This window comes from Apus apus, chromosome 2, assembly GCF_020740795.1.
Source record: "Apus apus isolate bApuApu2 chromosome 2, bApuApu2.pri.cur, whole genome shotgun sequence".
Classification (NCBI taxonomy): Eukaryota; Metazoa; Chordata; class Aves; order Apodiformes; family Apodidae; genus Apus; species Apus apus.
The window spans coordinates 2998771-3012960 of NC_067283.1; the positions used below are offsets into that span (position 1 = coordinate 2998771).

Sequence of the window (14190 nt, forward strand, 5' to 3'; positions counted from 1 at the left end):
TCTGTGTGATGAAAACCAATGATGTGTGTGACTCTGTCTTCCCAGGAGAACAAGACTTTTGTCTTTGCATTATTTTTAAAAACCCTAAAACCTAACTAAGTGGCAACCCTTCCTCTCTTCCTTCTGCTTCTGCCTTAACAACTTGTCTAAGCTGTTTCTGTGTCAAGTCAGAACAACTGTCCTCCACCAGTATCAGCTTAAAAGGACAATGTCAAGTATCCTCAAGCTCCTGATGCTATTAAAATAAAAGATATTCTGGTCTGAAATTTAACAAGGATAGACACTCCTCACAGAATCAGAACCAAAAATAACTACATTTAAAAATGGCAGGGCTTCTAATCCTCTGGTAAAGGGGGATGACTCAAAAATCATAAGTAAAATGTCAACTAGTAGATTATTTCCTTAGTCGTAAGTCCAGAGATAACAGAATGAGATGGTTATGCAGTCCTTTCACTTAAGAAAGCTTTAATGTGTTATTTTCATAAGACTTGATGGAGACTTGACAACTGTCCCTATGATCACATGCTTAGAATAAAAAGAAGGCAAATATTTCGATAGTGGTCAGGACCATCCCACCCACCTGGGATCTCTGACCCTGCCAATAATGCCTTGAATAACCATGTTTTCCACCCCAATAGAGCTGCTCTATGTGCTGCTTTTATCCAAAACCAGACAGCACCAAACACCCTAGAGTGATCCCCAAAAAGGCTCTTCCTGCTGGGGAGAAGACGCCTCTGGATTTAACTTTTTGTCCTCAGATGAAAAAGGTGATGACACTCTTTATCCTGTGGGTAACTCCAGTGGTCAGTATCAAAAGATGATCAGATACTTTCAGAATGGAAGATCAACCCAGTTTATCAAGATATATCTGATAAAATAATTTTTACTGAAAAAAGAACAACACCTGAACTGCCATCAAGCCCCACCATGTCTTTATATCCTTGCTCCTATAAGCCCCAGCTGCCAAACCTTCTCCTGGTGTCATGTAGACTTGTAGAAGGACATTTTCAAAAAGTCCAGCAGAGGTTCACCAATGCTGATGTTTTAGCATCAACAGGTCCTCCATATTAGCATACCTCCACATTATCCATACTACCTTTCTGAGTGATCTGCCCTAGTTTTTTTGGTCCTGCTCTGGCAGGGGGGTTGGGCTCGGTGATCTTTGGAGGTCCCTTCCAACCCCTAATATTCTGTGATTCTGTGATCTCCATATTTTCTCCATATTAGTTGTACCTTCATCCAGGGCCTGCCTTGACCACTAATTTTACACTCACGTGAGCTTCCTCATTTCACTAGTGCTGTCTGTGGTTGCACCAGTGAGTCAAGAACTGTTCTCATTATGCACATTTTAATTGAAGCATTAATGTGCACAAAGCTAAAGCTGGGCATCCCTGGGGTATTTAAAAGTCATGTAGATATGGCTCTTAGGGCCATGGTTTAGTGGTGGTCTTGGCAGTTCTGGGTTAACGGTTGGATTTGATGATCTTAAGGGTCTTTTCCAACCAAAATGAGTCTATGATTTCATCATAGCCATGAGCTGGAACTCAAACACAGTTATCTCCTACACAAGATGTCCTAAACTCACACTCTCCATCCAGTCATCCTGGTTCCTCTTGTCCCCACTGTTTTTGCTGGGTTTGCCTCTGTGTGTTTCCTTACAGAAAAGTTTTTTTCTCCCAGTCATCAATGTGTCACCTTTCAGTCTCTCTGATGTCATTCAGTCCCTTTCCTTCATGTATTCTTCTCAAAAGGGCCAAATTCTCCTCTTAGCTTCAGTGATTGCAGCCAGCTGAGGTCAGATGGACTCAGTTCTGACACCAGGCAGACCGAAGCTGGCTCCAAAGGTTTGCTCTGGGTTTCAGGTGTGCTGTCACAGCTGACATGTCTAACTTGCCCTATTTCTGCTGCCAGACAAAGCACAAAGGCAGATTCCAGCTGAAGAACCAAGCGTGCCAAAGCCCAGCCTTGGTCCTTCCCATGAAGAGACAGCTGCTGGAGGTACAAGCTCTCAGGAACGTACTGTTCCTCTTACCAGGTAAATACTCATCCCAATACACAGAATTCCAAATGTGGCAGACTTTGTTGCAAGAAAAGCAAGCTCTCTGTGGTGGAGGAAGCAGGGGGTGACTTGAACTGATTCTCTTAGGTTTGTTATTATTTTTTAAAACCTGTTCACACACGAGTTACGCGAGAAGGATCAAAAAGGTTGGAGAGAAATTAATTCCCCCCAATACAAAATTATTCTCATATTAGTTTTAAGTAAATAATGCTTTGTCTGGTGATGAAACACACAGATCAATGGTGAGGTGTAATCCTGTATCTCTGTAGCTGTATGTGACTGTGTAATGATCTTTTCTCCTGGGCTTCATAAAAGAACATCAGCAGCTGAGGGGGAAGGAGATTGGTACAGAAGAGAAGTACACAGTGAAGTTTATATTGAGACCATGGAAAGAACCTGTGTGTATAAGACTGAGGAGAAGACCCCAACAAGTAAGGAAGAGTCTTGTTTCCTTCTCCCACGTCCCATGATTCTCATTGTCTTTTCTTTTGGTACTAACTCTTGACCACGGTTTCTTTAAATGCTTCAATTTCTTGAGTAGCAACTGCTTAATAAACAGAAAGTAACAGGTAAGCATGAAGGTACAAAGCCTGAAAGTAAAGCCTATGTAAGGAAACCCAGATATATTGCTGTGATATCTCTTGATTTGACATTCATGTTATACCCTAGATGGCCAGTCCTGCAAATCCCATGTGAGTAGCACAACCTACATCAGCACAAAGTTAGGGTCTTGTGCATGCAGCCAACCCTTGTGTCTCACCAGGGCCTCCCTACATGCAAGTGACAATAGAGGATGTGCAGGTGACCTCTGGGGAACGTGCCAAATTCCAGGCAGTCATCGAAGGAACCCCTGAACCTACTGTTTTGTGGTTTAAGGTAAGTGCAGATTTCCCTCTGGCTGAGAGTAAGGACAACAAAAAGGACTGTCAGGAAGTTTTTCTGTAGGGAATTTCTTCTTCTCTCTCACCCCACACCTCTTAAATTGATTCTGGGTCATATCTGTAGACCTTGAGCTGCAGTCCCCTCTGAAACCACCAGCCACACATCTCACCCTGTGCTGTCTCCACTGTCACTGTGCCTCCTTTTCCAGAAAGGTCAACCAAGGTGGTTTTGGGGTCCAAGATGAGCAGAGAGTGAGACTGGTGTCTGAGAGACACCAAGATCTATACTATGGTTTGGGGGTCAGGGATGGGATAAGAGTGGATTATTGCAATTGTTAACATGACTTCAGTCTCTGTATATTTTCTGCAGCTAATTGGTGAAATGAGGGTGGCTAAGGGCAATTAATATCCCATAGAAAGGAAGGAGAAATCACTTGTTATTCCTCAGCGTGTTGCTGTGCCCCTGAAAGGAGCCGCTGTTGATCTATAAGGGTTGTCTGTAACTCTTCTGTTCACCCAAGTTTTATTCAATTTTGTTTCTGCGTGGGAAGTGCAAAGATGAGCCACTCAGACAAATAAAATCACCTTAAAAAAAAAAAACAAACAATAAAAAAAAATGCAAAGAAGCCCCTCCCATGCACATTCCTACATGCACACACAGGAACACCTTGAAAAGAATAAGAACAAATGATACGACCTGTTCATATTTTCCCAATCTCTGGCGTTTTCATCTCAGAGTTACCCTGAGGTAGCTGAATTTTTATCTGCTTACTAACCAACAGCAAAGCTCTCAGTTTTATCAAGTCTCCTCTTGCACCCACAGAAACACCTTGCATGGGCAGTGTCCTTTAGCAAGGAGTTCAACTCCCATGACAATGCACTGCCTGAACTGCCTCCTCTTTTTGGCTGTTCTCTACACATTTGCCACAAAATTCAGTTGGCTTTTACATCTTGTACCAAGAAAAGTCAATCCCTGTGAGCTCACTAACAATTCTATACAGCTCTATCATTATTGCTAGAGTCTCCCTTCCGGGCTGAAGAGCCCCATCTTGCTCTGTCAATCTTCATCTGGAAGCTGTTAGAGGAAGAACATTGCTGCAACAGTTCCACACCTTGGGCAAACCAAGGATTTCTTTCTCTCTTAGTCTTCATTTCTTCTGGAATAATTTCTCACAACTGTCACTTTTTTACTTCCTCCAGGCACTGAGCTAGTGCTGCCATGGAGTGATCCACTGTAACTCCAAGTTTTTCTCTGGTGTAATAAGGAACAGCTCAAAGACTGACATTTCATGTGGGGGAATAGGGTTGCATCACATTTTATTTATCTGTATGATTCACACTTATCTGGCATTTCACTGCCCAGGCAGGAGGTCTTATAAGGTCCTTTTTCAAATCTTCATAATATGTTCTCTGTGTCACACACGCTATTTTTTATTATACTTGGCAGCAAAAGTGCCAGCACAAGCTGGAGAGCAGGCAGGAGGAAAGGAGCTGATCCTTATGTTCCCTGGGGTGGCTCCCCAGGCATGGTGCACTGGTAGAGATAAAGAATAAATCACATAGCCCTGGTGAGCCCTCCCAAGCCTGTACTCCTATGAAACAAAAATGTTATCAAGCCATGGGGGACTTCTTCAGCCAGGAATTTTTGTAGCTAAAAGGTTTAGGTTGTAGCTCTGCTCTTGTATCGTGTTTCTTGAAGAGAAGGAACATTTCCCCAGTCTTGCATCTGGGGAAGAACAACCCCATGTACCAGTACAGGTTGGGGGCTGACCTGCTGGAGAGCAGGGTAGGAGAAAGGGACCTGGGGGTCCTGGTGGGCAGGAGGATGACCATGAGCCAGCAGTGTGCCCTTGTGGCCAAGAAGGCCAATGGCATCCTGGGGTGTATTAGAAAGGGTGTGGTTAGTAGGTCAAGAGAGGTTCTCCTCCCCCTCTATTCTGCATTGGTGAGGCCACATCTGGAATATTGTGTCCAGTTCTGGGCCCCTCAGTTCAAGAAGGACAGGGAACTGCTGGAAAGAGTCCAGGGCAGAGCCACAAAGATGATGAAGGGAGTGGAACATCTCCCTGCTGAGGAAAGGCTGAGGGAGCTGGGTCTCTTTAGTTTGGAGAAAAGGAGACTGAGGGGTGACCTCATCAAAGTTTACAAATATGTTCAGGGCAGTGTCAGGAGGACAGAGCCAGGTTTTGTTCAGTGGTGTCCACTGACAGGACAAGGGGCAATGGGTGCAAACTGGCACTATCTCTAGACATATCAAGGAGATGGGGGTCATCAAGAGCAGTCAACATGGTTTTACCAAGGGTAAGTCATGTTTGACTAACCTCATAGCCTTCTATGAGGAAATTACTAGGTGGATAGATGATGGTAGAGCGGTAGATGTGGTCTATCTTGATTTCAGTAAAGCATTTGACACCGTCTCCCACAGCATCCTTGTAGATGAGTTGATCAAGTATGGGTTTGATGATCAGGCAGTGAGGTGGATCAAGAACTGGTTGAAAGGAAGAAGTCAGAGAGTTGTAGTCAATGGGGCAGAATCTAGTTGGAGGCCTGTGACTAGTGGAGTCCCTCAGGGGTCGGTACTTGGACCGGTGTTGTTCAATATCTTCATCAACGACCTGGATGAGGGTACAGAATGTACCCTCAGCAAGTTTGCTGATGACACCAAGCTGGGAGGAGTGGCTGACACACCAGAAGGCTGTGCTGCCATTCAGAGAGACTTAGACAGGCTGGAGACTTGGGCGGGGAAAAACCTGATGAAGTTTAACAAGGGCAAGTGTAGAGTTTTGCATTTGGGGAAGAAAAACGCCATGCACCAGTACAGGTTGGGGGCTGACCTGCTGGAGAGCAGTGTAGGTGAAAGGGACCTGGGGGTCATGGTAGACAGGAGGATGACCATGAGTCAGCAGTGTGCCCTTGTGGCTAAGAAGGCCAATGGCATCCTGGGGTGTATTAGAAAGGGTGTGGTTAGTAGGTCAAGAGAGGTTCTCCTCCCCCTCTATTCTGCATTGGTGAGGCCACATCTGGAATATTGTGTCCAGTTCTGGGCCCCTCAGTTCAAGAAGGACAGGGAAGTGCTTGAAAGAGTCCAGCGCAGAGCCACAAGGATGATTAAGGGAGTGGAACATCTCCCTTATGAGGAAAGGCTGAGGGAGCTGGGTCTCTTTAGTTTGGAGAAAAGGAGACTGAGGGGGGACCTCATCAATGTTTACAAATATGTAAAGGGTGAGTGTCAAGGCGATGGAGTTAAGCTTTTTTCAGTGAAGACCAGTGATAGGACAAGGAGTAATGGATACAAGTTGGAGCATAGGAGGTTTAAGATGAATATCAGGAAAAATTTTTTTACTGTAAGAGTGACAGAGCACTGGAACAGGCTGCCCAGAGAGGCTGTGGAGTCTCCTTCGCTGGAGACATTCAAAACCCGCCTGGATGCCTTCCTGTGTGATGTACTCTAGGTGACCCTGCTCTGGCAGGGGGGGTTGGACTAGATGATCTTTCGAGGTCCCTTCCAACCCCTAGGATTCTATGATTCTATGAAACTGGAGCACAGGAAGTTCCATGTGAATATCAGAAAAAACTTCTTTCCTGTGAGAGCTCCTGACAGAGCCCTGGGACAGGCTGCCCAGAGAGGTTGTGGAGTCTCCTTCTCTGGAGACATTCAAAACCCACCTGGACACGTTCCTGTGTAATGTGCTGTGGGTGACCCTGCTCTGGCAGGGGGGTTGGACTGGATGATCTTTCGAGGTCCCTTCCAACCCCTGAGATTCTGTGATTCTGTGATTTCTTTCCATCTTTTCTGAGCATCAAAATGTCATTTCATTTTTTCAGGGCACGTCGTTGCTGACAGACAGCAACAGGCTCCATCAAGGGAAGCAAGGAACAACATATTTCTTAGTGGTGGACAATGCTGCCTCAGAAGATGGTGGTGTTTATACCTGTGTTGCCAAAAATGCTGGAGGGGAGGTGTTGTGCAAAGCAGAGCTTATCGTACATGAAGGTAAAGTCATGCTTCAGCTGCAGGAGTTCCTTCCAGAGCCACTGCAATGTGGACACCATTGCAGACATGGAGCTCACGGAGAGAGTCCAGAGGAGGGCCATGAGGATGGTCAAAGGGCTGGAGCAGCTCTGCTATGAAGACAGGCTGGGAGATGTTCAGCCTGGAGAAGAGAAGGCTCCAGGGAGACCTTAGAGCACCTTCCAGTGCCTGAAGGGGCTCCAGGAAAGCTGGGGAGGGGCTTTTTACAGGGGTTTGTAGCAAGAGGACAAGGGAGAATGGTTTTAAGCTGAAAGAGGGGAGATTTAGGTTAGACATTAGGAAGAAATTCTTTCCTGTGAGGGTGGTGAGACACTGGAACAGGTTGCCCAGAGAAGTTACGAATGTCTTCTCCCCAGAAGTGTTGGAGGGCAGGTTGGATGGGGCTCTGAGCAACCTGGGCTGGTGGGAGGTGTCCCTGCCCATGCAAGGGGTTGGAACTAGATGATCTTTAAGGTCCCTTCCAACTCAAACCAGTCTGTGATTCTATGATCTTCTGGTACCCATTTGTATCTGTTCTGTATTCCTGAGTAGCATTTGTCTAGAACATGATTTTGCCAAGACATGTTGGACCAGATGGTCCTTGAGGTCCCTTCCACCCGACATTCTGTGATTCTGTTACCACATTGGCAAGGTCCAGAGTCAGGCCAAATGGTCTAATGACCTATATACAAATGAGATATTTTTTTTCTCTGCTTCAGACTGCATGACAAACTGATACAATGGGCCACAGAAACAAGTGGGGCAGTGTCTGGTGGTGTTCTGACCTTTAGCCTGACTATTCTCATGTATGGCAGATGAAGATTGTGGATGTGGTGCTGAGGGACACAGTTTAGTGGTGGCCTTGTCAGTGATGGGTTAACAGTTGGACTCAATGATCTTAAAGGTCTTTTCCAACCAAAAGGATTCTGTGATTCTCTAAGATGCTGCCCCAAACTTCATATTGACAGATTATATCACGGAACAGCTCCACCTAATTCTGTGCAGAAGTTTAGAGGACCCTTGTAATTCTTCCTGCCTTAAATTGTCCTGTCATGACTTTGCACACTATTAGCAAGGCATTCCTGTGTGAATACTAACACTTGTATTTTGCTTCCTTTCCAAAGCTAAGAAAGACCAAGCAGCAAAGAAAGTGGCCACCAGGAGAAAGCTCCATTCCCTTTATGAAGTTAAACAGGAGATTGGCAGGTAAATTAATTTTCCAACTTTACATTATGAGTAACAGAGAACATCTAATTGATCATCTGAGCTGCTGAACAGCTGTAATTGTTGGACCCAGCTGGGGAAAGGTAGAAGCACTGGCAGGGGTGGGAGGTCATCCCATTGCAGGTCTGCTGGAAACACCTTCCTGAGGTTTCTGATGGAGAATGGGAGAGTCCATAGAGCCCATAAGCCCAGGGGCCTCCAAGCAGAAAAAATATCATCCACTGGCTGACAGGATGGGTGCCCAAGGATGGCTCCTTGGCAGTGCTAACATCACAAGCCCATATGTACAAGGGCTGTGACCACCCAAGGGATCCAAGAGGATCAACCTTTGTCAGCACTAGGCTGTGTCACCTCTAACAGCTTTTCCCTTGACGGGAGCTCGTTGCTGAGTTTTGGGAGACAACCAGGAGAGGGCAATAGCATCTCACATACAGGAAAACCAGCTCTTTATGTTGGAGAGTCAAAGCCTTGAGCAGCGGGGAGCTGTCAAAGGCTGGGACAAGGAAAGGCGTAGACCTGCTGTGCAGAGGGCTCTGAGCCAAGTCTGAGCAGGGCTTCTCCTCTGATCTCACACAGGGGCTGCTTCAGCTTTGTGAAACGAGTGGTCCACAAAGGGAACAGAGTGTCTTGTGCTGCCAAATTCATACCCCTGCGAAGCAAAACGAAGGCTCGAGCGCATCAGGAGAGGGATATTCTTGCCTCTCTGTCTCACGACAGAATTACCAGGCTCCTGGATCAGTTTGAAACACGGAAAACACTGATTTTGATTCTGGAGCTGTATCCTTTTCTGTGCTGCTTCTCTGAGGAGGCTGGGGAGTACTGGGCAGAGCTCGTTTATGAAATAACTGAACAATTAACCACGTGGAGGTTTTGTCTGCCATAAAAGGACACACACAGTCTTTTTCTGCACTGCAGGACAGCATCTCTGTGGGAGCTCTTCACTGAAGTGCTGTGTTTCTGCTGCTTTAGGAAAAGCCATAGTACTTGCATATGCAAATGTGAATGACTTCTTAAGCACCAAATCTCTTGTCTGGAGGTGAAGGACTCTGATCCTGTGAGAGCCAGCCTAGGCAAACAGCAAGAGAACTTAGTGCTGAGCATGAGTGCTTGTAAATTCTGCTCTGTTAGCTTCATGGAGGTGGTTACAAAGATTAAAAAAAATAATAATAATAAAAAAAGAAATTAAGTTATTCTGTTATCCCTTAATGCCATTCTCAGATGCTCCAGCGAGGAGCTCCTCGACCGTTTGTTCAAGAAGAGCGTGGTCACCGAAGCAGAGGTAATCTTTCTTTCTCACTTGAGAGTCCAAAATTGGTAGGCACCACCAGAGCACCTTCCAGCTGCATTTTTTCTTTTTGAATATGAGGATTACCTTTGAACCAGTGATAATCTGTTAAAGCAAAATCAGCTTTCTAAATGGGCTCCCATCAGCTTTCCTAGCCAGCAGGTGGAGGGAGGTGATTCTGTCCCTCTGCTCTGGTGAGGCCACACCTGGACTGCTGTGTCCAGCTCTGGAGCCCTCAGCACAGGAGAGACATGGAGCTGTTGGAGAGGGTCCAGAAAAGGGCCACAGAGATGCTTAGAGGGCTGGAGCAGCTCTGCTCTGGAAACAGGCTGGGAGAGTTGAGGCTGTTCAGCCTGGAGAAGGTTCCAGGGAGACCTGAGAGCACCTTCCAGTGCCTGAAGGGGCTCCAGGAAAGATTGGGAGGGACTCTTTAGAAGGGCAGGGAGTGACAGGATGAGGAGTAATGGTTTTAAGCTGAAAGAGGGGAGATTTAAATAAGTATTAGGAAGAAATTCTTTCCTGGGAGGGTGGTGAGATACTGGAACAGGCTGCCCTGAGAAGCTGTGGCTGCCCCATCCCTGGCAGTGTTGAAGGGCAGGTTGGATGGGGCTTGGAGCAGCCTGGGCTGGTGGGAGGTGTCCCTGCCCATGCAGGGAGGGTAGAACCTGATGATCTTTCAGGTCCCTTCAAAGCATTCTGTGATTCTATGATTCTAGAACTAGAAATGGACAGTGGTTTTGACCCCCAGCATTGCACTCAGCCTGATGCAGATGATTTTTGATCTATTAACACCATTTCTTTGCCATGTGTCCCCTGGAGCTACTGTTTTGTCACTTGCTTAATAATGCTTTTCCCCTTGCAACTACTATCCATTCCCTTTCAGCCTTCAAACGAAAGGCTGAAATTTCTGTTTCTAAGGGTGGGGTTTTTTTGAGATCCTTGGTGCTCAAAGAACAACATGTTTCACACCTCACATCTAGTAGCCAAATGTCCCATATTTATTGCTAAAATTGGGGTTTTCCTTGAAATACTTAGAGACAAATATGGAATAATAGTATGGTTTGGGCTGAAGGGACCTTTAAAGATCAGATTTCAGCTAACACTAGGAAGTGTCAAAGACAGAGGACTTGCAGAGCTGAAGCTACCTGTAAATCTTCACTCCTGTCACAGTCAGGTTGGATCAACACATGGTGAAGAAAACAGGTTTACAACATTTTTTAACTACATTTGTGCTTTAATTGTGTTTGCCTGATTTACACCAAGCCAGAGCTCAGTCTGAGTTAGACAAATCAGGCAGTGTATAAGGTTCATCAAATTTGTGAATCTCTGCATCTCTTTATTTGCATGATTTTAGTGGGTGGTTTTTGTTTGGATTTTTTTAAAGGGCTTTTTCACATATAGAAGGCTCACCAGGGCACACACGAGGCACAGCTTCATTCCCCAGGGTAATGTTTGGTTGACACCTGATTTCAACTGCAAGACTAACACAAGATTTTCATTCTAGTTTTAAAAGTATTTCTACTCCAATCTCTCCCTCTTTCCTATAACAAAAATATTGGTGGAATCATGGAACCTCTTGTTTACTCTTAATGGTTAATAACGGATTTAATTTTTAGGTCAAATTATATATCAAGCAAATTTTGGAAGGAGTCAAATACCTTCATGACAACAACATCCTTCATTTGGACATCAAGGTAATGTGCAATGGCAGGTCCAGCTTATCATAGTCTCTTGGTCAGGGATTGGGCAGTCTCTAGTTGAATTATTCTTACTTTATACTGAAAATATTGCCTGCTTTCAGGAAAAGTTTCTCCATATCATTTTATTTCATTTACTAGCCACTGAATATCCTCATGGTTTATCCTGAAAGGGAAGATCTTAAGCTCTGTGACTTTGGATTTGCTCAGAAGATCACACCCTTTGAGCCTCAGTTCAGCAAATATGGATCTCCAGAGTTTGTTGCCCCAGAAATTGTCTCTCAGTCACCAGTGTCAAAAGCAACAGATATCTGGTAACCAACCTGTCATCTTTCTAAAAAGCTTTTGTCCTAGATGGCCAGAATGTCCATTTATTGTTAATAATGTTGGTCATGTAGTAGTGATAATAATACAGGAAACTGAAAGGGAACACTGTGAATCCCAAACCCATCAGGGCTTTTTAAACCTCCTTCTATTTCGTTCAGCCATAATTGAACTCTGAGAGTTAATTAACGCAAAGGAGCATCTTAGAGAGGATTTTTGTTCCTAGAGGCAGCAAATAGGGAAGATGATCCTAAGAGGCTTCCTAGAAAAGGCAAACAAGCTCCAAAACCCAAAAGTATGTAGAGTCTTCTCTACCTCTGCTTTATGGAGGGCTGCTTGAGAAGAATTTTAAAGAATTTTAAATAATGCTGAAAGAGTGAAAGCAACAGCTTTTGGGATTTATTTTCCTTGGAAAGGTGGGGAGAAGAAGATGATCTTACTGTGCCAGGGTGTCTAGTGGCAGGAAATGGGGCTGTGTGCTTGTGAAGCAGGGAGAAATAGTGGTGAATCCCTGACATTTGTGTTCACTCTCTCCTCAGGGCTGTGGGAGTCATCACGTATTTAAGGTAAATCCACCTTCTTGCAAAGACCCATTCAATGTCCCTTTGTGAGTCAGAGCCCTCCAGTACCTTCACGTGATGGATTTGGGGGAAACTTTGAGTCTTTCTATAAGGAGGGAAATTTCTTTGGTAGTTTTCTTCTTTACTCACTCTTTCCTGGTTGCTCAGGACTTTGGTCCCTGCTTGAAGACCTGAGAGCCGCCCTCCTTGCAGTTAGCAATGAGAGTGTTGGATGAGGTTCAGTCTCTTCCTTGTCTCTTTTAGCCAACACCCTAGTGTAGCTGTGCAAAATCAAACCCTTAATTCCATATCTATGCATAAATAATTCACTTCAGGGCCATGGAATGCTGGGGTGAAAGATGCTCTGGGAGTGGACGTGCTGCTCACAAGCATTGCGAGTCCCATGCGTGGTGTCCCTCAAGGGTTTTAAAGCCCCATGTAAGCATTTGTGCTTCTGTCATTCAAACATTCTAAAGTCTGTCTCCTTTCATTTTATGGTGTTCAATAAACAAGCCTAACATGCAAGTCTCCATTTGCTGGGGAAAACGACAGAGGAACCCTTCTAAATATCCAGAATGGGAAAATTTCATGGACCATTCCTGATTTTGTTCACTTGAGTGAAGATGCAAAGGACTTTATCAAAGGGATCCTACAGCAGCACCCCACGTGAGTGCACTTTGTGCTGCCTACAGCCAGTGTGCAAAGATGTTGGTGTCTCAGCTTATCAAAGCTGTGGTTGTCTTGAAAAGGAGACAGCTGAGTGAGATGCGGTGTGTTATGCCCTAATTCTTCTTTATTGTTCTCCATTATCCACATCACAACTTGGCAATTTGCCTAACTGGCCTGTTTCTGGTGTGGTGATGTCCTTACTCCCTCCAGGCAGATGAGTTTCTGAAATGACACAGAGAAGTGGGAAGACCAAGGGCGGGTACAGAGGGAGTTATGTCAGAATTAAATAATACTAACCACATTCATTAAGTAATTTCAAGTAGAAAAGGAGGCTTGAAGGCACGTTTGCAGGCGCTTGCTTTTTCATTTATTTTCTGTTCTTCCCTCCCTGCTGCCAAAACTATTTGAGCTCCAGCCACTGAAAGAGTCAAAGTCACTCTTAGGGCTTCTCTTGATGCCCTTGAACAGGCTCCCTGCAGAATGCCATGGGATCTTCCTGAGGATCTGTAGGGAGTCTCAGAGTGGAAAAGGAGGATTGTTTCACCTCAAGGAATGGAAACCTTGGGTGGAAAGCTCTGTCTGCCTGTTTGGCTTCTTGGCTCAGTAACAGCAGCATAAGGACACACAAAGCGTGTATGTGTGCATGTGAAGGAGGCATCCCCAGGTAGACCGTGTGGTTGCTGTTGGCAGTGACTTGCTACTAAAATTGTGATCTTCTCTCTTATCAGAGCCAGGCCTAGTGCTTTGGACTGTCTTTCCCACAAGTGGTTCACGGTAAGTCATAAAAAATGTTGAAGTTGGAAGAGACCTTTGGAGGGACAGCTCTTAAAGCTGCTTTATATTATTTTGCTGGTTTATTTTTTCTCTTGGTCTCCTACTTTCTGTCCTGCAGAGAAACTCAGGCATGGCTCTCCAGAAAGAGGAGACACATTGGTGTTTACATGCCAAGATACCTTTCCTTCCAAAAGGTTGCTACTGGCTTAAGCAAATATAAAATGTCTGTATAGAAAGGAAAACTGTGGCTTTGCAGAGCAAAGTTATGGTTTATATTCCAACACCTGAAATTGCTAAGGAGAGGAGCTAAAAATTAACAACAAAAACAAAGGAATGTAATGACATGCACTGAACAGGGCTTGCTTTTGTAATTGAAACCTGAGATTGTCTTCAATTTAGCCACAAGGGGATTGTAGCATTTGGTCTTCTGGAACTTTCCTACATTAAACAGTTCTGGAAGGAGGGAATCCTAAATAAATAGGCAGGCAGGCAGGCAGGCAGGCAGGCAGGCAGGCAGGCAGGCAGGCAGGCAGGCAGATAGATAGATAGATAGATAGATAGATAGATAGATAGATAGATAGATAGATAGATAGATAGATAGATAGATAGATTCATTCATTCATTCATTCATTCATTCATTCATTCATTCTCAGGAAATTAAGTCAGTATTTTTAACTAGTGATTTTCCTTTCATTCCACCTGGCA

At 44.9% G+C, this 14190-nt stretch overlaps 1 protein-coding gene across 47 annotated transcripts in view; it reads left to right on the forward strand.

The window, feature by feature from the left end:
- OBSCN (obscurin, cytoskeletal calmodulin and titin-interacting RhoGEF) overlaps positions 1 to 14190 on the forward strand; it is a 195608-nt gene that overhangs the window by 168486 nt on the left and 12932 nt on the right. For all 47 annotated transcript variants that reach the window (XM_051612294.1, XM_051612296.1, XM_051612305.1 and 44 more), the window contains 12 exons: positions 1912 to 2035; positions 2375 to 2490; positions 2823 to 2935; positions 6766 to 6934; positions 8077 to 8158; positions 8753 to 8953; positions 9395 to 9455; positions 11078 to 11155; positions 11300 to 11472; positions 12022 to 12048; positions 12556 to 12708; positions 13440 to 13485. In XM_051612294.1, the coding sequence (XP_051468254.1) occupies positions 1912 to 2035; positions 2375 to 2490; positions 2823 to 2935; positions 6766 to 6934; positions 8077 to 8158; positions 8753 to 8953; positions 9395 to 9455; positions 11078 to 11155; positions 11300 to 11472; positions 12022 to 12048; positions 12556 to 12708; positions 13440 to 13485 (1343 nt within the window). The remainder of the gene's footprint in view (positions 1 to 1911; positions 2036 to 2374; positions 2491 to 2822; positions 2936 to 6765; positions 6935 to 8076; positions 8159 to 8752; positions 8954 to 9394; positions 9456 to 11077; positions 11156 to 11299; positions 11473 to 12021; positions 12049 to 12555; positions 12709 to 13439; positions 13486 to 14190) is intronic.